This window comes from Heloderma suspectum, chromosome 6, assembly GCF_057233095.1.
Source record: "Heloderma suspectum isolate Gila_16-S chromosome 6, 16-S_ref, whole genome shotgun sequence".
NCBI classification, from domain to species: Eukaryota; Metazoa; Chordata; class Lepidosauria; order Squamata; family Helodermatidae; genus Heloderma; species Heloderma suspectum.
The window spans coordinates 114,388,225-114,413,197 of record NC_139463.1 but is presented as its reverse complement, the minus strand read 5'-3'; the positions used below and the strand labels follow the sequence as shown (position 1 = coordinate 114,413,197).

At 45.9% G+C, this 24,973-nt stretch overlaps 1 protein-coding gene across 1 annotated transcript in view; it reads left to right on the top strand.

The window, feature by feature from the left end:
• Nucleotides 1-12,358: 12,358 nt before the first annotated feature.
• Nucleotides 12,359-24,973, top strand: part of LOC146342621 (olfactory receptor 6X1-like) — a 28,715-nt gene continuing 16,100 nt past the window's right edge. Inside the window, exons 1-2 of the mRNA XM_084807937.1 lie at nt 12,359-13,303; nt 14,096-14,156. Coding sequence (XP_084664063.1) covers nt 12,359-13,303; nt 14,096-14,156 — 1,006 coding nt within the window. The remainder of the gene's footprint in view (nt 13,304-14,095; nt 14,157-24,973) is intronic.

The window sequence follows — 24,973 nt, the reverse complement described above, 5'->3', positions numbered from 1 at the left end:
GAAATGTAGTGAAAAGGGTTGTAATCATTTCATTCATGTTAGATAAACCAAAATGTTTTGTAATTCTTTCTGTTAAGGCTGAACATCTTCCATTCTTGGAAAGCAATGGCTCCATGGTCTGCAAGAAATGTTCTTCACCATCACCATCAATAACGAGGAGCCCTACCCAATTCCACCTGAAATGCTGAAGGAGCTGGACAATTCCCTGGTATTGGGGACCATATGGTAAATGGCAGGGAAATGAGATCCATCACTCACTGCTCATTCAAATGGGCGAAATGAAAACTAAAGGAAGGAAGGAAGGAAGGAAGGAAGGAAGGAAGGAGTGAAAATAGGACTGAATGCTTCTTTGGTCATAATAGTCTTATGTATTTAATTATTTTCTCTCTTATTTACTGAAATTCAGACCCACCATTTCATCCAGAAGAAACCTCCCACCCCACCCCAAATAAGTTATATAGATTCATACTATATAATTAACAGTTCTATTACATTAAATTAAATGGGGGTTGCCTCTCTTATCAGTGACTTCTGGCTGCTGGTAAAGGTGCTGCATGTAAATTCCATGCCAGGTGGAACTGGAATGGTGCAGTGTTGGGTGCTTGCTGGGAAAATGCTCCCTGGATTTCCTTCTACCCTTCTCATTGTATCATCTACATCCATTGTCCACATCTAAAGATGGATGGATGGAGTCTCCAGGTGATGCAATGCCTGAAGAGCTGCCATCAACACATGAACTGTGACAGCAATTACTTAGACATACTGTATAATATTGGTGGACATGAGGTCTGAATCCATCTTTTCACAAAGAACCGGCAGTGAGGCAATGCATCCAAACAAGCCAAGCAAGAATATACCAAATAAATCAAGAAAGAATATACCAAAGAAACTGCCCTATAACAAACTGTCAAGCACACATACCAGGAAATAAATAAATTAAAAAAGGTGGTTTAAGACAGGGTTTTCACAACAAGGACATGATGGAAGGAATGTGACCGCTAGAAGACTGCCCTGAGTTCTCATACCCCACTGTTGCAGTAGGGGAACTCAGGAAAAGGAAGTGTGACTTGTGATACCAGGAGAACTGCTACAGCAGACATTGTGTGTGCCGAGAAGTAAAAATACATAACAGGGATATAGCATCCTATTGGATTGCTGTTGATATGACAGGATGTATAGCTCTGAAGGCAGTTTATGTGAGTGGAGCCCTTCTATCTATGGAAGTCAGATCTTGGATCCAACCCTCTGTGTTTTTAGACTCTTACAGTACAATCATATATATGTCTACACAGAAGTAATTCCCATTTGGTTCAATGGGATTTCCCCCCAAGGAAATGTATAGGATTGTAGCCTGAATTTATTGGTCTTATGAATTTGTGGTTCTGATTTTGTTAAATTGTTGCTTTTATTTTCATTGTTAACAGCTTTGTGGATTTTTCTTTTAAATTGAAAAGTGGAGTATAATACCCAAAGGAATAAGTACACGTGCATACATTCATGGGAGTACATTTTTCCGGAATCTCATTTTAGGATATTATTATGATTATTGCCCTTTTGCAGCATCTGAGAATTTTCCATCCAATGCTCTTTTGGATTGACTCAAATGCATCTGAAACAGCACCTTCTGTCTGGGGCAGTAACTTAAGAGTGGAACTGGACTGAGGCAAAATGTACCAAGCAGTTTATAAAAAAAGAGAATGAACCCTTGCTCTGACCATAAACTGTTTGGCTCTTTCTGGGTGAGCCCTGAATTCCAAACAGCAGACAAAAGAAGCACCATGGATGAATGAGAACTGAATTCCGCCATGGACTGCTGCTGGCATGTTTGGACACAGGATCGGCAATGCAGATTTTGCTGTGAGAAAATGCCACCTTGTTAAGCCATTTATACTTGAAATACCTCCATCTGCAAATAGCATTGCTTTATACATATAAACACACATACATAGTCTCATGCCTCACACAGATAAGCTCCAACATCCTACTTCTCTACCTCTTTCCCCTCCTGTCCTTTCCCCCTCCCATCATACCTTTCTCTTTCTTCATCATGATAATGCTGCTAGGAAGAGAAAAGACATGTGAATTATGGGGTGAGAGTAAGGGTAATCCCCATAATCCCCATGAGCAGATCCTACCTGTGGAATCTTGTAAAGACCTAAGATGGTTGCCACACATGAGGAGGTATCATAATCTAGTCCTCCAATTACTCCCATTAGATTCTTCTGGATGCCACACTTGTAGTTAGGAACAAACCTATGTGTTCTGAAAAGCAGGTCCAAAGTGGTACAGTAGGCCATCCTCAGATCAGAGTAGTCATCATAGATGTGGAACCCAAGGGTGACATTAGGCAAGATCTTGGGGTTATCATTAATTTTACGGATGGCAAACACCAAGGCCAGGATGTGCTGGTAGAACTTTGTCACCATTCTGTAGGCAAAATTACATTCTAGAGTTTCATGGGAGAATTCTTCACTGCATTCAATTGTTTTAAAATATTACCAACTCTTAAGAGATTCAGATTCCTGGCAGTGAAGGCACAATCCAGTGAAATTAATTGTTCTAAAACCCCTTGGAAAGAAGGAAAGTGTGGCTAAAGTGTGCCTATAGATTTGTACATTTTACAGAGATTTCTGAGGAAAGAAACAGTTTAGTATTCTGCCAAAATGTATCAGAATATGTAAGCTGCAAAGTCATCTAAACAGAATAGATCAAACTGTTGCTTGAATTTCAGGGATGCTATATTTAAGTTTTCCCTGATTGTGGCTTTGGGGAGTGGGATGGATGGCCTTGGGGTTTAAATGGTGTAGTGGGGAAGGTAAATTTCACTTCTCCAGCACTGTAGTCCTAATTCAAATGCCCTTCCACCATCCACATGCATACTGCTGTGTTAAAAAAACAACCTTGCATTGCAGATCTCCTACATCATATGTACTTGTGCTCTTAAGGACTTCATCTTTAACATCTAGCCTTCATGAATCCCTTTGGTGTACTTAGCAGAATGAAGAGCTGTATCTTTAACACCACACTTTAGTCCACAATAGGGATGGAGGGATCTGTTTTGCTTTCTCTCTGTTTCTCATTCTCCCATTATAAAGTTTGGTTAATCTTGAACTTTGAGAATTTCTCCAGTCTCGAGTTTGGTTCATCCTTCTCTTTGAGAAAGTTCGTTCTAAAAAAGTTTGCATGGAAATTCATAAGCAGTTTTGTTCACACTTCTGATACATGCATTGTTGGATGCATTTTTGCCTACTATACACATTTTGGCAAGCCATTTTCTAATTTACTGCATTTTTTTAAGGGATTTACCCCAATGGACAAATTTTTGTATGGATTGCTTTTGATTGGAGAATTTCACTGCAAAATTAGTTGAAGTGAGAATTTCAACAGATAACAGAGTTTTGGTACACATAGTGCTTTGAAAGTGTAAAATTAGTAGGGATGTACGAAAGTTACTTACTGTTTCGCGGATCTGCTTTGCAGTGGGGGGGGAGGCGCTCCGTCCCTCCCCCCGGAGCCCTGCCCAGCCAGCTCTGCTCCGTGGGGGTTCCGCAGTGCCGCCGGCCAGCTCCACCAGCAGCTGGACATCTGGCTGCTGGGTAGCAGGGATGCAAATGGTGGCTGCCATAGCTGCCACCGTTTGCGTCTCTGTATTCAACCGTGATAGGCTATGTAAATATTTACATATCACGGCAGGGGGGAAAAGACCCAGCGTACGCAAATGGCGGTGGCTACGCTGGCTGCAATTTGCGTTCCTTATTTTTCTCCGTCTTAGTCTACGTAAATATTTACGTTGACTATTACGGCGAAAATAAAAAGGAACACAAATAGCGTAGTGGGCGCTATTTGCGTTCCTTTTTGATTCGCCATTTTAGCCTATGTAAATATTTATGTAGACTAAGATGACGAAAAATAAAGAACGCAAATGGCGGTGGCCGTAGCCGCCGCCATTTGTGTATGCGTTTTTTTGTGTTTTTTTTAACCCAGACGTGATAGGCTATGTAAGTCTTTACGTAGCCTATCACCTCTATGTAAAAAATTAAAAAAACACAAAAGACCAGTCTGCAACTGGCGGCGGTGGCAGCCGGCCGGAAGACCAGCTGCCGCCGCTGCCGCCGCCGCTGGAACCGCTGCCGTCCAGAACGTCCGCCCCAGGTAAGTCTTATCCCGGGGGGATCTGCAGGGGGGCAGGGGGGTGCAGGCCATTCCGCCATGGATTTTGGGGGGCCAAATGCCAGTGCATTCGGCCTCACTGAGATCCATGGCGGAATTCTCCGCCATCCCTAAAAATTAGATAAGTTCACATTCAAATGAGAACTGAATGGATTTCTCCCCCATCCCTAATCTACAAGTAACACGGGGTGTGTCATGGGGTTATGCTTAGGGATGCACGAAAGTCACTTACCTTTCTGCGGATTATGTTTATGGTGGGGTGGGGGAGGCGATCCAGTCCTCCCTCCCGGAATCCTCGATGGCTGGCTGTGCTCCGCGGCGGCTCAGTGGAGCAGCCGTCCAGGCCCAGGCCAGAGCCGCCCAGAACTGGATTTCTGGCAGCGGAGGGCTCTGGGTAAAAAAACCAACGCGTACACAAATGGCGGCGGCTACGGCCACCGCCATTTGCCTTCCTTATTTTTCGCCATCTTAGTCTACGTAAATATTTACATAGACTATTACGGCAAAAATAAAGGGGGGAACGCAAATAGCGTAGTGGGTGCTATTTGCGTCCCTTTTTGATTCGCCTTTTTAGCCTATGTAAATATTTACGTAGAATCAAAAAGGGATGCAAATAGCACCCACCACGACCATTAATTGAAGTGCATGTTCTCCAAAAATGTTTGCAAATTCTTGAACTTGCATTTGTGTTTGCAAATACTTGAAAAATGCACAACTTCCTCAAAATGCACTTTTAAAAAACATTTGAATGACCTGAGAATAGGTTGCAAATGAGGACTGGAGCGAGCTGAACCAAACTTTGAAGTAAAGTTTAGAGAATTTCAGTGAACTTGGACATCCCTGGTTCTCCCACCTCTAGCTAGAGGAATCCTTGCTGCTACCTCTGATAACAGGTCGGAGGTAGCAGTGTAGGGGTGTATGGATTACTCACCCTGTTCCGGTGGGGCCGTCCACTGGGGGGGGAGGTGATCCATCCCTCCCCCCCAGAATCCCCCCCAGCCACAGCCGGACTTCCGTCTGCTGCCAGGCTTTGGCCGCAAATGGCGTCCACCGTAGCATCCACCAATTGCATTCCTGCATTAGCCATGATAGGCTATGTATATATTTACGTAGCCTATGACGGCAAAGAGCAGGGATGCAAATGGCATAGCAGCCACCATTTGCATCCTGCATTAGCCGTGATAGGCTATGTAAATACTTACATAGCCTATCACGGCTAAAGTAGTGAGGCAAATGGCGACCACAGACTGGGGCAGCCATTTGCGGCCTCAGACAGGGGCAGCGGATGGACTGGACGGCCAACAAAAGGTAGGGTCCGTCCCAGGGAAATTTTGTGGGGTAGCCGGCGGGGATTGCTCTGTTCTGCCATGGACTCAGTGGGCCGGATGCCTTAGAATCTGGCCTCATTGGTGTCCGTGGCAGAATTCTCTAACATCCCTATAGCAGTGAAGATGCAGGTGGCAGGGAACTCGGATGGTGTTGGCAGGAGGGGCTTCTCTTTCTGGTGCCAGTTGAGTAGCTCTACACAGCGCATGTTGCTGCTGTGGGGAAGCTGAATGCCATGAGAAGCCACCTTGGCCAGCCCTGGGAGAAGTGCCTGCTGTTCCGAGCATCAGCTGAATGGCTTCATGCAGCATGCTCTGCCCCATAGGGACAGTAACAGCTCCAGTTATTTGACATCCTCAGTGGCCCCTCGTTCAGTGAGTCCACCTTTTTGCTCCCACTGTCACCATCTGTTCTTGCTCAGCTGGTTTCTCTTTATTGCTATCGCTTGCTTGCTTGACAGGCAGAGAGGGAGCAAGTAGGAGAGGCATGTGCTGTCTTTCCTCACCATTGCTGTTGTCTGGGCCAGAACAAGAGGCAGGTGAACAAGCAGGCTGCAATGGGGAAGAGGGGCTCTTGTCAGTGGGCCCCTGCTGGGGTATGGACTCTCGGCAGGTGATGTCAGGGTTGCCTCTGAGCATATAGAGTGCCAGAGCAGTTCAGATTCTGAGGAAGAGCGGCAACACGTGGGGGAGAAAATTTCCCAGGCTTCAGAGGCACAGCTGGATGGAGAGGTCCTCCCTTCACACTTCCCCGTGAGTGATAGTGAATGGAGGGAGGCGAGGGAAGGACAACCTGAACTCTTAGATGCAAGGCGCAGACGCAGGCACAAGTGGGAAATCGCAGGGGCTGAACTTAGGCACTCTGCCTGATTGGCTCGCCATCAACAGCTGTGCCTAGAGATGTTATGGGAGAGGGGGAGAGTCCCCCCCTCTTAAGTTAAGAGAGTTTTCTGCCTTTTCCCAAATGGAGACCAACTTTTGTAACTCCCCTTCGAAATCCTTGAAGGCTTTTACTTTGTAGTCTGTGAGTCTATAGCAATTTGCATCTGTATGCCTCATTAGTGTAAATGGAATGAAAGCCTTGGAAATGCAGCCTCTTGCCTGAGTGTTGATTTTGGCTATTGGATAGGCATGGCAGAGAATTCCACCACGGATCTTGGTGAGGCTGAATGCCAGTGCATTTGGCCCCCCAAAATCTGTGGCGGAACGAAGCCCCCCTGCCCCCCCACCCCACGAAATGGGCCCGGAATGGAGCACCTACCTGCTGCCGTCCACGCTGCATAGCAAATGGCGGCCACGGTTGCCATTCGCTTCGTCCATATAGCTGTGATAGGCTACGTAAATACTTATGTAGCCTATCACGGCTAATGCAGGGACGCCATTTGGGTCCCTGCGGAAGCTGTGATAGGCTGCATAAGTATTTACGCAGCCTATCATGGCAGAACTAAAGGAACGCAAATGGTGGCGGCTGCGGCAGCTGCCATTTGCGTTCCCTTTTTTGCCGCCTTCATAGGCTATGTAAATATTTACGTAGGCTATCACGGCAAAACAGAGGGGCACAAATGGCGTAGTGGCCGCCATTTGCGCCCCTCTGTTTGTGCCCCTCTATGTAAATATTTACGGAGCCTATCATGGGGGAAAAAGAAGGGAACGCAAATGGCAGTGCCGTAGCTGCTGCCATTTGCATTCACTGTTTTTTTTTTTTTTCCGTGATAGGCTACGTAAATATTTATGTAGCCTATCATGGGCTGGTGTAGGGAAGCAAATGGCGTCCCCTACACAGGACTCCATTTGCATCTGCACCAGCCCAGCAGTGGCTGGAGGCCCCGCTGTGGGTTGGCCTGGCCAGCGGCTCCGTGGCCTGGCCGCGGAGCAGAGCCAGCCGGGTAGGATTTTGGGGGAGGAACGGATCGCCTCCTCCCCGTCGAGGATTCCGGGGGGAGGAACGGATCGCCTCCTCCCCGTCGAGGATTCCGGGGGGAGGAACGGATCGCCTCCTCCCCGTCGAGGATTCCGGGGGGAGGAACGGATCGCCTCCTCCCCGTCGAGGATTCCGGGGGGAGGAACGGATCGCCTCCTCCCCGTCGAGGATTCTGGGGGGAGGAACGGATCGCCTCCTCCCTGTCGAGGATTCCGGGGGGAGGAACGGATTGCCTCCTTCCCGTCGAGGATTCCGGGGGGAGGAACGGATTGCCTCCTCCCTGTCGAGGATTCCGGGGGGAAGAACAGATCGCCTTCCCCCACCTGCGGAACCCAGCGGAGCCAGGTAAGCGGGGTTTTCTACACCCCTACTATTGGAGTTTTCAGCAGGGCAAAGGGGGAATCCTGACAGGTACACAAGCATGCCTGTCCTTGATGATGGCCCTGCATAGGGAGGTGCATCACACAAAACCAGGGACACAGCCAGCTCTGGGAGGAGCCACTTGCTCTTCCTGGAAGCAGCCAAGTTGCTTTGCACAGAGCACAACATCCCTGTGGAGATGACATACACCACGCAAAAGCAAGGGCTCAACTATATGGGGAGGACAGCTGCCCCTCCCTGAGCTATCCAAGTTCCTTTCTCCATGCCTTTCTCAGGACAGAGAAAGGCAAAGGAGGGGGGCATAATAAATGTTGATGTCAATGGGTGTGGCCATGCCCACTGATGTCATCCAGCCCACAATTCAGGCCCCCACCCCATTCCAGTTCTGCAATCCTGCTATAAAGGGTTTATATTTCCCCCCCAGTCATGTTGTGAAGGTTTGAGGACTACAGAGGCAAAGGGGGAAAACGGTCAGGCTTAGAGGCCTGGGGTTTTCTGTCAGGAGGGGGTAACCCTGAATGGAGTAGTTTCATTTCTCTGGCTAGGTGTCAGTTTCATTTCTCCTTAGGTTTCATTTCTTTAGGTTTGAAGCAGTATTTGTGGTTTTGAGGGAGGAGGATATTTAAAGAGAGCAAGAGAGCCAGTAAGAGCAGAGACAGCCAGAGCCTGAAGTGAGAGAAGAGTCTGAAGATTGATCAGGGAGAAGCAGCCTAGAAAAGTCTAAGGACAGCTAGGGTAAAGGAACTTGCATTTTGCAACTTTTATTTTCTTTTAGGGCCTTTTGTATCACTCATCTCTATTGTGTAAATACCTTTAGTTGTAATTTGTTTGCTTTAAATCTATTAGTAAACTACTGTGGTTAAACCCTGTGTCTACAGTGTCAGTCACCCCATGTCTACTGCCTAAACCCCATGTTACTGGGAAGGGGAAGTTTAAAAGAATGAAGGTGGGACTCTTAAGGAGGCAAGAGATCCTTTAGAAGTTGCCCAGGGGGTCCAGGTCATAAGGGGAACCTTGACGCATGTGCACTCCAAAGTGAAACACTTACCCTCCTCATAATTATTTACTTCCTCAAAAATGAAATTAATACTACTTGTCACAGTATGCAGTTCTGTGTATTGCATGAGTTAATTATGCATTGAATGAAGAATGGCTTGCTTATGTACTGGTTTGCCTTGAATCTAATATTTCTCTGACTCATTGAAATACACAGTATTTCATTTTTAGTCATGTACTTATTTCTCCACCTGAGTCCAGCCTCTGGGCCACTGGATTTCCTCATCATCTGTGGAACTAACATCTGTCCCTTTGTCATGGTCAGATCACTTCCTGCTGAGGTTTAGACTCCTGGCAGCCTTCCCCCTCTGCAAGGGTGGGGGACCTATTAAAATGGTCCACCCCCGGAGATTAATGGATTCCAGAGGGCTCTGGGGGATTTTCCTGCTGGTATGGCTGGTGCTCCTGTTGAAGCCCAGGTCGCTCTGTGGAATGCAGAAATGACTCAGGCAGTTGACACGATCACGCCCAAGCGCCCTCTCCCTCTGAGCAGAGCCTGGCCAGCTCCTTGGTATACACCTGAGCGGAGGGCAATGAAGCAAGAGGGGAGACAGCTAGAACGCAGGTAGAGGAAAACTCGTGCTGAGTCTGACCGAACACAGGTAAGAGCCCACTATCAAACCTACTCTGTGGTGGTGAGGGTGGAAAAGAGACAGTCCTTTTCCACCAGCATTGCATCTTCTCAGTGTCATCCAGAGATTTTCCGAGTGGTTCGCAGCCTGTTACATTCTAGGCCAGGGAGAGAGACAGTGGAACCCTCAGTAGCATGCTGTGACGAGTTTGCATGGCACTTTGAAGATAAAGTCGCTCAGATTCATCATGAATTGGACACCACCATTCATGCAGTTTCATTGGTAGAGGTGTTCAGAGCACTGTCTGGTCCAGTTTTATTGGATGAGTTTCAGTTACTGAGGACTGAGGATGCGGACAAGGTGCTTGGCCAAGTCTGATCGACCACTTGTGTGCTTGTCCTTTGCCCTTCATGGCTTATTAAATCAAACAAGGAGGGGTTGTCTGGTTGGGTCCAGCTCATTCCAGAGCCGGGGTGCCACAGCAGAAAAAGCTCTCCTCCTAGTAGCCACCCACCATATTTACACAAAATGGCTGCTCCTGGGAGTCCCCATCCCCATCCACCAACCACTTGTTCTCTTCTTTTTAAAGAGAGAATGAGGGGTTGGTGGGCAGCATGGGAGTCCTGCCCCCACTGCCTGCCAGCCCCTCACACTCTCCTTGCAAGGAGAGAATGAGGAGTTGGCAGGTGGGACAGGAGTCCAGTCCCCACTGCCTGTCACCCACTCACACTGTCCTTGCAAGGAAGGAGAGCATGAGGGGTTGGCAGGCTGCACAGAGAGAATAAGTGGTTGGTGGGCAGTGGGGCAGGAGTCCCGTGCTGCCCAACAAGCCCTCACACTGTTCTTTCAAGGAGAGTGTGAGGGGTTGACAGGCGGTGATGGGGACTCCTACCTCTGCCACCTGCTGACGCTTCCTGCTTTCAACCCTTGGAAGGAGAGTGCAAGGGACTGGCAAGAAGTGGAAAACATCAAGCTTGCCTGACTGGTCATGCGGCGAGCCAGGCATGCTCAGGGATGTGCAGTCTGGAGTCCGGGGGGTCGAGCAAACAATAGCTCACTGAGATGTACCCCCAAACTGGATTCCTCTGGCATCCCGTGATTCAAGATAACATATTCCTAACATGAGACATAGCCTTCATTATGGGAAATCAAAGCACTTATTCTTGGAGAGAGAATCCCAAGAGTTCTGCAGAAGATGTGTCAATAACTTCTCATTTGCTCAATATGATCTGCAGGAAAGGCCTTAAATAGCGTAGACAAAATGTATTTAAGAATCTACATATAAAACATTTCTTTGATCCATTGTTCATCTGAATTTGATTTGGCCATACATTCTTTGCTAAATGAGCAGCAGACATCTAGGCAATCTTTGACTGGATAGAGAGAAAGGAAAGGGGAAAAAATGGATATGAAGACACTGAAGAAGACCTGAAGGAAATGATGGAATAGATCTCCAGTCACCCTTGGAAGAAACATGGATAATTTATCTCAGAAGAATAAGAGCTTAGAATGACGGCTCAAAAATATATGTTAATTGGATATCTAATCCTTGGCTTGAACCTGCACCATTGGCACAATTTTGATGGATTCATAATTATATGAATAATTAAAAATAACATTCATAAAGATGTAAGTATCATTATTTCCTTAGGTTCCATAGTCTTCTTTGGGAGCTTGAATATGCAATACTTTTCCATTAATAAATGCATTTCCTGCAAAGGTCTATAAACTACCTTGCTTGTTTCATATCATTTTCTCAGATCAGTGGCTTACAACTAAAACAAAACAAAACACATTTTGAACTGTGCATTAGTATTAGAGGAATCTCTCTCTCTCTCTCTCTCTCTCTCTCTCTCTCTCCCTCTCTCTCCTCTCTCCTCTCTCATTTACCATAGATACATTTATCGTTTATCGTAACTATCCATCATCAGCCTTCTTAATGACATCTTCTGTACCATACTTCGAAGTAAGGTTTTGGTGAATGAAAGAAGCATAGATACAGTTGAATATATTTGTTTGAAACAGGTTCTTTCATTGTACTGGGTGTTTCATTTTGCTCTTCTCCCCTCACCCATTATTGCAAAGTATGGATTAGATCCAATCTAATTTAGGCTTTAGTCTGAAGGAAATCAATGGGGGTTAAGTTAGTCATGACTAACTGGTCTCATTGATTTCAGTGAGACTGATGCATGACTAACTGAGTCTGCACCCAACCCTATGAAGAGAGAGAGAGAGTGTGTGAGAGAGAGACAAGAAATGTGGTATCTCTTTACCTATCTGGCCACCAAACTTACTGCCCTCTCCTTCTTTGGCTCTTTCTATAACTGAATCCATCAGTTGATTTCCTTTTTCCCATACCATTTATCTTTCTTTTGTATCTTTCTCTATTTCATCCCCATTATATAGTTATACTTATTAACAATCTTTCTCCAACTCCCTCTGGCAATTTCCACACTCTCTCTTCATCATCCATCTATCCAATCCTGTAATCTTTCTCTTTATCCCAATGTATGAATGTAAGTCTATCTATTCTCTCTCTCTCTCTCTCTCTCTCTCTCTCTCTCTCTCTCTCATTACTGTCTGTCCTCAACTGATCTATGTAATTATTGATTTACTATAAAGGCATATTAGTTTGTAATCATAAAACTTTATAGATCCATTAGGTTGTTGTTGTTGTTGTTTTAAATACAGAGTTCATATATATGGCTCAGAACATGGTGAAAACCCCAGATCCAACCTTCAATTTAGTGGGTTTTCTTGGGATTGACTTTTTTGTTTTCTACTCCCAGTTCTTCCTTCTATAGAATAGGAATAGAAATGATATAGGAAGAATTTGTATTCTGCTCTTCATTTTTGCAGCAGGGTAAAATGAACATCTGAAAAAATAAAGTCTCCAACACTTTTCTCTTATTTTAGTTTTAGGGAGTCAAGTTATGGATTTGAGCAATTGTACAAGAGTGACCATGTTTATCCTCCTTGGATTCCCATCCATTTGGGGAATGAATATCACGTTGTTTATAGTTGTCCTTCTGCTCTATATTTTGTCCATTGCAGGCAATGGTCTCATCATTGTCTTGGTAAGAGTTGACCGCCAGCTCCAGAAGCCTATGTATTTCTTTCTTAGCAACCTCTCTTTCCTTGAGGTGTGGTACACCACTGCTGTTGTCCCCAAGATGTTGGCCAACCTTCTCTCTGAAAAGACCACCATCTGTTTTTACTGCTGCATGGCACAGTCATACTTCCACTTCCTCTTTGGCATCACAGAGTTTTATATCCTCACCGTCATGTCTTTTCACAGATACTTAGCCATCTGCCAACCACTGAGGTACACGGCCATCATGACCACCAGCATCTGCCTTCAGCTTGCATTGGCTGCCTGGTTTGGGGGATTTTGCACCATCCTTTTGCAGACGGCATTGGTGGTGAGCCTTCCCTTCTGCCACTCCAACATTGTCAACCATTATTATTGTGACATTGGGCCAATGTTGAAAATTGCAGGTGGTGACACACATCTCATTGAAGCCCTCGGTTTTCTGATTGCAGTGGCTGTTATACTGACCTCTTTACTCCTAGCAGTGGTATCTTATGTTTTCATTATCTCCACAATTCTCCGCATCCCTTCCGTCAATGGACAGCAGAGGGCCTTCTCCACCTGTGCCTCTCACCTGACTGTGGTCAGCATCTTGTATGGGGCAGTCCTTTTCATCTACTTAAGGCCTTCTGCCGCACACTCTTCATTCAGCCTCAACAAAGCCATTTCTGTGCTCAACACTGTAATCACCCCTGTGCTCAATCCTTTCATATACACCATTAGGAACAATGAAGTCAAGGAGGCTTTATGGAACGCTTTAGGAAGGAAGGTGCTGGGTGTTCCCAGAGTGAGAGTCTTGCTCTGTGTTGGGAAGAGCTGCAGAACAATTCAATGCTGACACCACCCAGTTTCCCAAGCCCAATACCTATCATCTTTCTTGAAGCTTAAAATTGGGGAAAGCCCTTATTTGGAATGGTACCATTTAAAACCACTTGGGTACTAATGAAAGAAATATCCATTCCTTTCTTCTCACTGAATGTAGTTTTGCTCTTGTCATGGAGATAAAGGTAAAGGGCACCCAGGTGAGCATTTTGATGAAGTAATGATACACTTCTGGGTCCTTCTTTTGGGCCACATTCAGTGCAGCTTTTGGAATAACGATGGACACTATGGGAGAGAGTTCCCCTCCCCTCTTTATGCAGATCTCAGGGGTAGTTGCTGGATCTGGGCAATAGGGCTTTGGAGTTACCAGTTGACCGAAATGCCGTTTAGACATGGGGAAGGCCTGATCACTAAGGGATCATGGGCTGTCACAAGGAGGGACCTATCACCAATGCCTGCCCCCCATGGAAACTGTGGTGGCCACCCTCAATGGATTCCAAGCTAGCTTCAAAAGCTACCTCCAATATTGCTGGCTAAGGAGGGTGATGTTTTGAAAGAGATGAAAGGAAAATGTGTTTCTTATCAACAGATAAGGATGGATGGACTCACCTGTGCCCGGCTTTGTCAGGTGCTCCATCGGATGCTTTCATGCCTGTAATGTTGTGTAGCTGGCCCCTCTACAGCCACCAAGTACACAACATTACCTACCTGGAAGTGTCTGAGCCGCTGTTGTTGCACACATTGTTGCACACAACAGCTAGGGAGGACGGGTAGCTGTTGGGTGCTGCTGAGCCACAGGGTGCTTGCCAAGCAGGACGGTGAGCACCATGCAGTTCAGTGAGCATGGTCTGGGAGGGTGGATGAGGGGGAGTTCATTGGACTCCACGCACACACACACACACACACACACACACTCACAACATCCTTAGTAACGGCCAGATATGTGATTCTTGTGGATATCTGCAGCAGTTAGCATCAGAGGGAGAGGGAGTATTATAGGCTCATTTAGTACTCTTCAGCCTAGGGTTTGGAGTATAGGGGCAGTGATGACCTAGTAAGTATTTCTACAGTTACATTTTCCCAACCACCACCATTAAACACACACACACACACACACGAGCACGCTCACACACACACACACACACACACACAATAAACAGGCTTTGCTAGAAGGAAACATTTGCTCCTCTTCCTCTTCCTCTTCCTCTTCCTCCTCCTCCTCCTCCTCCTCCTCCTCCCCTCCCCTCCCCTCTCCTTCTCCTTCTCCTTCTCCTTCTCCTTCTCCTTCTCCTCCTCCTCCTCCTCTTCCTCTTCCTCTTCCTCCTCCTCCGCCTCCTCCTTCTCCCCTCCTCCTCCTCCTTTTTAAATATTAAATGAAATATTGTTTTTAGTATTTTTTTGCAGCTTTTAAAAACTGTATATGTTATATAATGGAGCTTTAAAAACAACACCCCCCCCAAACCATCTGTATATATGGTAGTGTGTCCCCACCCCCATTCCCTTGTTAGCTAGTCAAACTGTGTTCACCACCTTTGGTCCAGAAAGGCCAAAGTATAAATTAATACATTAATAAATGTTGTTATAATCCAAAAATAAATAAATAAACCAGGGACAGTAGCTAATGTTGCCACTCCACTGCCACCATCAGTGTAGACATATCATTAGCACAACACCAATAGCATATGCTGGTCTGACAGGCCTGTCAGGAAAACCTGTCGCACCAGCACAAACTTCTGGCATTGCACTAGTGGTGGCTTATACTAGCGCTTCTTCGGTGACTTCAGCTGAGCACCAGTGCCGGATTTTGCCCTAGGAGTTAAATAAGGTTCAGTGCAAAGGAAAACAGAAGAGAATGCAAAAGGTTGTGTTTCAGACTAGTAACACCCCACAATTCTTCCCCCTTCCCCTGACTTGGTTGCAAAATGGTTGTATTCAACCATAACGATGCAACTGACACATTTTTTGCAGAGGTGATCAAAGATCCCCTCCTTCTATCTGTGAGTGTTTATGGCTCATTTCTGGGGGCAGCAAGGGTTATAGCAATGGATGATGGACAAGCAAGAAAGGCAAGAATATTAAGCACCTGGGGATTGAAGAGTAGGATGCCAAGTGTCCTAACGAAAGAAATGTGCTCCTTATTTTGGGGTGCCTGGGAAACGTAGATGGTGATGATTGCCTTCCACACTTACAAATTATACTGTGAATGCCACCAACTGTCAGGGTGGGAACTGAGCCGATAGAACCCCAGAGCAGTTCTGATTCTGAGGAGGATCAGCAATCCATGGGAGAGGAACCCGCTCATCCCTCACAGGCACAGCAGCTGGCAGAGATTCCTCCTGCCGGCATTCCTGAGATAGATAGTGATCCTGGCAGCAAGAGGGTGCAGGAGGGGGGCTTGCTAGACGCTCAACGCAGATGCAGGGAGCAACGAGCGATGGAGGGCACGGAAAGGAGGTGTAGTGCCCGTTTGGCATGCAAGCAACAGCCGCATCCCGTGGACCCAAGGGAAAGAGGAAGGATCTCTCCTTAGCCCATAAGTTCAGGGTCTTCAAGCAATTCTCCTTCAAACAGGGATCAACTGTCTACTTGAAGCTTAGGCCTCTCTGCTGTTCCTTGCTTAGTCACTGGTGATTAGCATCTGAAAGAGTCATTAAGTTGTAAAAGGATTAAAGCTTTGAAAAGAATCCTTCCGTCTGTGTCTTGAGTTGGCTATTGGAGTGTACTGAAAGAGGCCGCTAGGGCGCTCCTGACACCAACGCTGTTTACCTTACTATGTCTATGAGATGTTGGTATTGTTGCGAGGTGTTGTGGGGACACCTTGTGGCCAATGCCGAAAGACCCACCTTAATTTAGAGGCAGGCATGAAACTAATAAGCAACATCCTGAGCCTTGAGAGCTTGTGTCTTTCCATTTGCATCTCAGAGACCATCAGATTTATTACAGATTTGACCCATTGCAATTAGATGTATGGAAAGGCTGTTTCTATGGAATGGCATCTTTAGTATCACACACACACACACACACATTGGACCTTCATCCACTGTGGAAGTAGAGAGAATATCACACACTTGGGGGGGGGGATGGGGTCGACAGAAATGTCTTTTGGGTAGGGATGCTGGAGAAATTCAAGACAGATTGAAATGAGCTCGGATTTCTAGGAATCCAACCTGCGGAATCCACTGCGGAGGGCCCCCGTCACGCTGCACAGAGTCTGTGGACTTTCGGATGATTTTTTTTTCCTTTCCTGAAATGTACGCATATAAATCCCTAGAAAAATATGTAAGGTTCTGCTGAGGAAATGTTGAATGGAATGGGGGACAACAATACACTAAATGTTACGTACAGAGGTAAATTATGTAAAATGTCCGTAAATACGTATATATTTATGTAGTTATTTCTGTATTTTTTCCACATGACGAAAAAAATATCCGCATCTGTTTGTGGGCCGATGATGGAAAGAAAGATGCCTGACAATCTCCGAAACATAGATGGAGTGGATTTTACACAGTCCACATCCCTACTTTTTGCGGGGGGCGGAGTGTTATTTGCACTTCTATTAGGTTTTCTTTCTTTGTTTTCTTTTTAAAGCAGGAGCCTTTTCCTACCCTACCTGAAGATTCCAGGGATTAAACAATGAACTGAGCTATAGAGCCTCTCATGTTGCCACCGTCACCAGAAGAGATTGTTACACTCCTGCCCTCTGGATCTATCTATCTATCTATCTATCTATCTATCTATCTATCTATCTATCTACCTACCTAATCTATCATCTATCTGTGTTTAATAATATTTATGTACCGCTTAACATTAAAAATCTCTAAGCAGTTCACATACAATATGAAAAATCACAGTTAAATACAATATGGAGAGAGCAATCCTATGTCCCCTAGACAGTGCCTGGGAGAGGTAGGATTTTTTGGTTTCCCAGCTCTGAGCTCATAGACAGCACTATGAGCTCATAGCCAGGAGGAAACTGTGCTCCCTTCATAGCCAGATGGAGACAACTGCGGTAGCTGGCCCTCTATCTTATAACATGGAGCACAGACAGGGTGAAAAGGGGGCATTCCCAGGGGTAGGGAGGGGAGGAGATGGCAGAAGCTGTTTTAGACAGCTTCCTATGCAGCTTCCAGCCTCCAGCTCCTCTGAGAAGCCACACTTAGATGCCTGAATTCTCGCATCTAAGGCAAACTGCAGGGTAGCTGCACCATGGAGGGAATCCTCGCCTCTGTAGGGACGGGAGAGAAATCTGCCACAGACCTCAATGAGGCCGGATTCCAAGAATCCGGCCCCATTGGGGCCCATGGTGGAATGGGGACCTCTCACCTCCACCTCCGCGCGGAATCCTTCTGGGTCGGATCCATCGCTGCCTTGATCCTGCGGAGCCGGCCACATCCCTGGCGAATGTCGATACAGCCAGCAGCCATTGCTGTGCCATATCGCTGTAAGTCAGGCTCCGGACGCAAATGATGTAGTGGGCTCCATTTGCAGCCATAAAGCTGGTAGATTAGTCTAAACGCAGCTGTAAATGGCTGCATTTAGGCTAATCTACCCGCTTTATGGCCGCAAATGGCGTATTGACTTTCACCAGTGAAGTGGAGCTGGCGGCCGGCTCTGCAGGATCAAGGTGGAGCGGAGCCGGCCTGGACAGATTCCGGGGGGAGGAACAGATCACCTTCCCCCCTGCGGACCCCCCCACCTGGAACGGGGTAAGTGATCCACCCATCCCTACTCCTCTGTGCTTCAGTTGCCCTGCGTTGGATAGGCGTTCACCTCCAACTTCAGAGGAAGTCAGAGGCGACCATCTATCTCAATAGGATTGCACCCTAAAACACTATTAAAAACAATTTCAACTAGAACAACAAAACAAATATATTTAAGAGCCAACACGGTGTACTGGCTAGAGCGTTGGACTACAAGCTGGGAGATCTGGGTTCTAGCCCTCACTCGGCCATGGAAGCTCACTGGGTGACTGTGGGCCAGTCACAGACTCTCAGCCCAACCTACCTTACAGGGTTGTTGTTGTGAGGATAAAATGGAGAGGAGGAAGAGGATCATGTAAGCCACCTTGGGTTCCTTGCAAGAGGAAAATGGTGGGATATAAATGCAATAAATAAATAAATAAGTAAAATTAAAAACAGTTTAAAAAAATGACAACAATACAAAACCATACAAAAGGCAGTAAGGTGGAGCAGCGTATGATGGACTGCAGTTGTTTACAAGCCAGAGAAATGGGTGCCACTACTGAGAAGGCCCACCTTTGTGATATTACATGGCAAAATTTTGTTGATCGCGGAATGAGCAGCAAGGCCTTAATATAGTGTACCTTTGAGTTGCGTTTCAGGTGTAAGCCACATTGGTAGCCAATCTTGCCTGGTCAATGGGGTATAAATAGGGATGGGCGAGGAATTAGTTTCAGTTTGTTTTTGACCAGAATTTATTCAACTTGCACCTCCCCAAAACAAACATGGATCTGAATGCAATCTGCAGTCCACACATGCCCAAGCTTGTGAGATGATTTGTGCAACAACACAAACGTGTTTGATTACTGCGTACATCATGCAAAAATCTCCAATCCACAATCCAATATGGATACCAGTCAGAACGAGCTTCGAGGAAGATATTGGAGAATGTCAACAAGCTCAAGTTTTGCTAGAGCCCAATTGATATATTTATTTATTTTTAATTTAAACAGGTCAAGCAGTGAACTGAAATAACTTAAAGATGAGGATATTGTAATGCAAAGTGGCCATTTGATGGCAGCAGAGGTTTAGAAATGGAGGCAAGTCCCCCAGTCCAGTCTCAATTACCAGCCCCCAGCCCCAAGCCATCAGTCTCTCATTTCCTACATGAGAAACCAGCAGAGGTATATCACTTTCATTTTGAGTCATATCTGGAGTAGGGTGAACTTTTCTCTGGTTGACATCTGCCAGCAGGTTAGTGGCACTGAAGTATCTCACAAACAGGCCTTTGCTTGGAATGACAGGAACTTGGGCCCCGTTTCAATGAGTTTGAAAATATATTAATTGCAATGAGGAAACCCCAGTGTGTGTGGATGGTGTTAGAATGCTCTTCCTGAAAGCATTCACAGTTGATCCATCATAGGTGGCTTCCCCACACATTCCTTATTTAAAATCTTTGGGAGACAGGAAGGGTTTCCTTTGGTAGTTGGAAAAGGTTCAGAGGTAGGTGGAAAGTAGAAACTGTGTACAAAAGGAACACAGGGAAATAGCAATCTGCCTTATACTGAGTCAAACCATTGTTCCATCATACCCATTATTGTTGACACTGACTGGCAGCAGCCCTCCAAGGTTTCAGGCAGGATTTTTTTCCTAGCCCTATGTGGAGGTGCTGGGGATTGAACCTGGGACATAAAAAACATAAGAAGAGCCATGCTGGGTCAGACTAAGGCCTATCTAGTCCAGCATTCTGTTCACACAATGGCCAACCAGCTGCCCATGGGAAGCCCACAAGTAGGACATGAGAACAACAGGACTCAGGACCTTCTGCATGCAAAGCCAGTGGTCTTCTATAGAGCTAGATCCCTTTTAAGGGTGCCATTACCCACAGAGGTCGAATTGTCAGGCACAAGTGAAAGGACTCTCTCCTGTGTTGCTTCCAAACTGTGGAATGTGCTCCCCAAGAACTTCAATTGGCTCCCACTTTCTTAACTCTTAGAAATGTGAAGACACGTATTTTTGATCTACCCTTTTCTAGGGATGGGGGAGAATTTCTCCCCGAAACTTTGGGGGGCCGAGTGCCAACGCATTCGGTCCTCCGAAGGTTCGGGGAGAAATTCTCTGCCCCCCCGCCCCCACCCCCCGGGATAGGACTTACCTTTCACGAATGTTGCTCCTGGCGGCGGGTCCCGGCGGCAGTTTGGCAGGTCTTCGTCAGGGGCGGGGGCGGCAGCCGGTCTTTTGATTAACGATTAACTGGGATCTAAAGCAGAGGTAAGGAACCTATAGCCATTCCGATGCTGATGATTTACTATTCCCATCATCCCTCACTATTGGGCAGGGTATTTGGGGCTGATAGGAACTGGAGTCCAGCAGCACATGGAGATCCACCAATTCCCAACCCTGATCTGAAGTACTAGTTCCATTTATTTATGCATTTATTTTATTGTATTTCTATTCTGCTGTTGGAACCAACCAAGACAGTTTACAAAAATGGATGCACACAAAGGGCTTTAAATTTCAGTTTCTTTGTGAGCTCAGGCCTGGTACTGAAAATTCATTTTTGGGCTAAGATGTGCAGTGACATATGACCAGCTCTATTAGTTGTAAGTGGATGTCTTCCCCTTTTCTAAGCTATTGCTTTGCACTCGGCTCCAGCTGGCAGAGCTTTTGTCAGGAATGAATTGGAGCATGTAGCAGCTCAGATTTGGAATCAGAATGGGAACAGCAAGAACAGAGGGAGGCACCCTCCCCAGTGAGCCCAGATAAGGCAAGACTTTCTTCCCAAGACCTTTACACTAGGGATGGGGGAGAATTTCTCCCCGAAACTTCGGGGGGCCGAGTGCCAACGCATTCGGTCCTCCGAAGGTTGTTCGGGGAGAAATTCTCCACCTCCCCTCCCCCTCATCAGGGGCGGGGGCGGCAGCCGGTCTTTCAACCGGCTGCCGTCGCCGCCATTACAAGAAAAGTAAAAAAAAACACACGCCCCTGTGATAGGCTACGTAACGATTAACGTGGCCTATCACGGCTGACTTTGCGAATCTAGCCGTGATAGGCTATGTTAATCGTTACGTAGCCTATCACAGGGGTGTTTTGTTTTTTTTTTTACTTTTCTTGTAATGGCGGCGGTGGCAGCCAGTTGAAAGACCGGCTGCTGCCCCTGCCCCTGACGAAGACCTGCCGAACCGCCACCGGGACCCGCCGCCGGGAGCGACATTCGTGAAAAGTAAGTCCCATCCTGGGGGGAGGGGCGGGGGGCAGGGGGGGTGGAGAATTTCTCCCCGAACCTTCGGAGGACCGAATGCGTTGGCACTCGCCCTCCCGAAGTTTCGGGGAGAAATTCTCCCCCATCCCTATACATCATTTGGGGGATAATGGTGGAAGTGAAGCACAGTCCTGAGAAAGATAGGTTACAAAGGAGCCAGTACATGGGGGTATGAAGCTGGTAATCTTTCCATATTAAAAATATGATCATGAGATTGCCAGACAATGTCAGCATGTAGGTTACCAGTATGGTTAGGAAGGCAAGAACTTTCACTTTCTGGATCCCAGGAAAACCTACCAAGATGAATTCTTCCACACCACGGTGGTATTGCTTTCAGATCTCATGGCTTCTTTTCAAAACTGATCTGTAAGATAACGAATGCTGAGTAAATTTGGAAGAAGTAGCCTTAATTCCAGTTATATGTCCACAGTCACAAAGAGGTTCCAGTGGCAAATCAGGAACCATATATTAAAAACAAACAAACAAAACCTAGTTATATTGGCTTTTCATTAAGGTAATATAAAGCTATTCAAAATGACAATATTTTAAAAATTGGACCAGGCTTTTTTTTTTGTCTGAAACTGAAAATACATAACAAGGAAATGTAAGATGAAGGTAGACGAAGAGCATTCTCCTAGTGGATTGTCTCAATTTCTGAACATTTTCAGTTGTTTTTAAAATACATAAGGGCATGATCCAGTCAGTGTTAATCACTTTTCAGTATGACTATTGACAACTGGACATACATAAGCATGCTTCCTCTGAAATATATATGATACAGCAGGATTCTATGCATGTTTGCTCCAAAGTGTGTCACACCTTCCAACTCTTTGTGGGATTAGGAGAAAGAGCATACATGGGAAATAAGCTGGGATATTGTTCCTGATTTCTTGATAAACTGGGATAGTCCCCATTAAGTAGCTCCATGATGGCTGGAGAAATGGTGGGACATGAATGTGATACATAAGCAATGCAAGCTTCCACCATTATTCCAAGAAAGACCATCTGAACATTTTCTTCTCCCTCTTACAAAATTCTGGGTGTCACTGTCCATTGTTTTGCTATCACCTACCTTAAGGAATCAGCAACAAACACAGGAACTAGAAGATTGCTTAATAAGTTCTATCATCATGAAGAAGTTTTAATACTGATTACTATAGAAGCACATCCCAGATGTCATATGGCAGAACAATGGCACAAGAAAAGAGAACACCACAGTGTTTTCAGTACTATAAGAGCAACCAGCTACAATTGTATAGCCAAAAAATGGCATTAGGGAATGTAAATGAATTAATGAGATGCATTTCTCACTGGAGATGGAGATCAGTCTTGGGATTCACATTGATTTGTTTTTGTTTTTGTTGCCCCACCATGTGGCTAGAAGAATATGTAGAACTGAGATACCTGGTTCTTTCTGCAATTCCTGTTAATCATCCTAGAGATTTGCTGACATTGACAATGAGATGACTGGTTATTTTAATATCTGTATCTCTCTCCTTGGCTTCTGTGCTCACAATTCTCCTGCCACTTCAGCTTTCTGAAGACACTACTACAAACACCAGTGGAGGCTGGTAGCTCCAATTTCGGTGGGGCTGTGAACCCACTCTGGGTTTCACTCAGAATCAGCCAGAACTCTAAAGGAGAATCCAAGGTGATGAACCTAGTTTGGGGATTGAATTTGGCACATTGGATTTATTTATTTCATTTCTATACTGACCAATAGCTGAAGCTCTCTATGCCATTGGATGGCTCCTTTAGAGCTCTGGTGGGTTCTGACTGAAACCAAAATGGATTCACAGCCCCACCATAGTTGGAGCCACCAGCCTCCACTGCTTCAGCCATACCAAGAGTAAATTTCCCAGGGTGGAGGGGTGGGGAGTCAGGAAACCATTTGGATCTATCAGCTTCCAGGTTGGGCAACCATCACTGGTCCTCCAGCCCTGCGATTTCTCAAATCTTGTAACCCAAACCCTATCCATGACAAGGCAAAGCAACTATGAAAGGACCAACTACCCACATGATAACCACCCTGTATAGAACACTGAATGGTGCATATGACCCATCATATCTGTAGTGTTCTCTGCACCATCACCATTAGAGGTTTGACAAGTGGGCATATGGGACAAAGCCTTTTCAGTGGTGGCACCAAAAGTCTGGAATGCCCTCTCCACTTAGATCCATGAGACCCCTTTTCAAGATGTTTACTCAGTTTTTGTGAGCAGCTTTGGCCACACATTCCTGTAGGGATGTCAGAGAATTCCACAATCTGGGTGAGGCCGAATGTTGGCCCCTCGAAATCTGTGGCGGAACGGCTTGCCATGTGGCTTCGGCAGTGGCAGCAGCAGCTGGTCTTCCACCACCACCGCCATTTGCAGTCTTGTTTTTTTTTTTTTTTACAGAAACGTGATAGGCTATGTAAAGACTTACGTAGCCTATCACTTCCCAGTTAAAAAAAAAAAAGTATGCAAATATTTATGTAGGCTAAAACGGCGAAACAAAAAGGGACGCAAATAGCGCCAACTATGCTATTTGCGTTCCCCTTTATTTTCGCTGTAATAGTCTACGTAAATATTTACGTAGACTAAGACGGTGAAAAATAAGGAACGCAAATGGCAGTGGCCATAGCCGCCACCATTTGCACATGTGTTGATGTTGTTTTTTTACCCAGAGCCCTCCGCGGCTGGAAATCTGGCTGTGGATGGCCCTGGCCTGGGCCTGGCTGGCTGCTCTGTGGAGCCACCTCGGAGCACAGCTGGCCGTCGAGGATTCCGGGGGGGAGGACAGGATTGCCTCCCCCCGTTGAGGATTCTGGGGCGAGGGACAGAATGCCTCCCCCCCACCATGAACAGAATCCGCGAAAAGGTAAGTGGCTTTCATACATCCCTACATTCCTGTGGAAAAGCAAGCTATGAATCTAACATTATGAATAATAATATGGATCTAATAGTTTGGGACAGACCCATGCTTATCATGGAATCTATAAACAACAAAACAAAACCCCAATCCACCCCTGACTAGAATTAAGAGGGATACTAAAAGCTCTCTCTCTCTCTCTCTCTCTCTCCCCCTCTCTCTCTCTCTGTGCGTGTGTATGTGTGTGTGTGTGTGTGTGTGTGTGTGTGGCCCGGGTGGGATGGGGAGTATAGAAATTGAGAACCAAGCAGCTTATTCAGAAGATCCATCAGAGTTGGGAGAATGCTGTCAATGAAATTATATCCAGTAGAACCGATTTCCCTAATTCCATCAAGTTGAAATTTCTGGCTACATTCCAAAGCTGTGAGGTCCCAGATTGCTCTAGATGCCTGTCAATACCTTTTTGAATGGTCTTCTAGTTATTCTTGGCAGTATTTATTTTGACAAAGTCTCTCCCTGCAATAATTTGATTCTGCTATCAGTGTACACTCCCCATTTCCTGGGCACAGCCCTTAGTTCTGAAAAAGTTTGCACTTTGCTTGTGGGGATGTCCAAGGATATGGAATGTAGGAGAAATACAATGCACCATCCTCAGTGTACATGCCTATTGCTTTACTAATTACTAGACAGACGTGTCATCATTTTGTGGATATTGTTTGTGACAAGCAACATAACTCCCTTCCAGACACACCTGTGGTGCATGGAAACACCCTCCCTAGTTTCTGATCTTTTTCTAAACAAAGTTTAATTTACTCTAGAATAATAATAATAATAATAATAA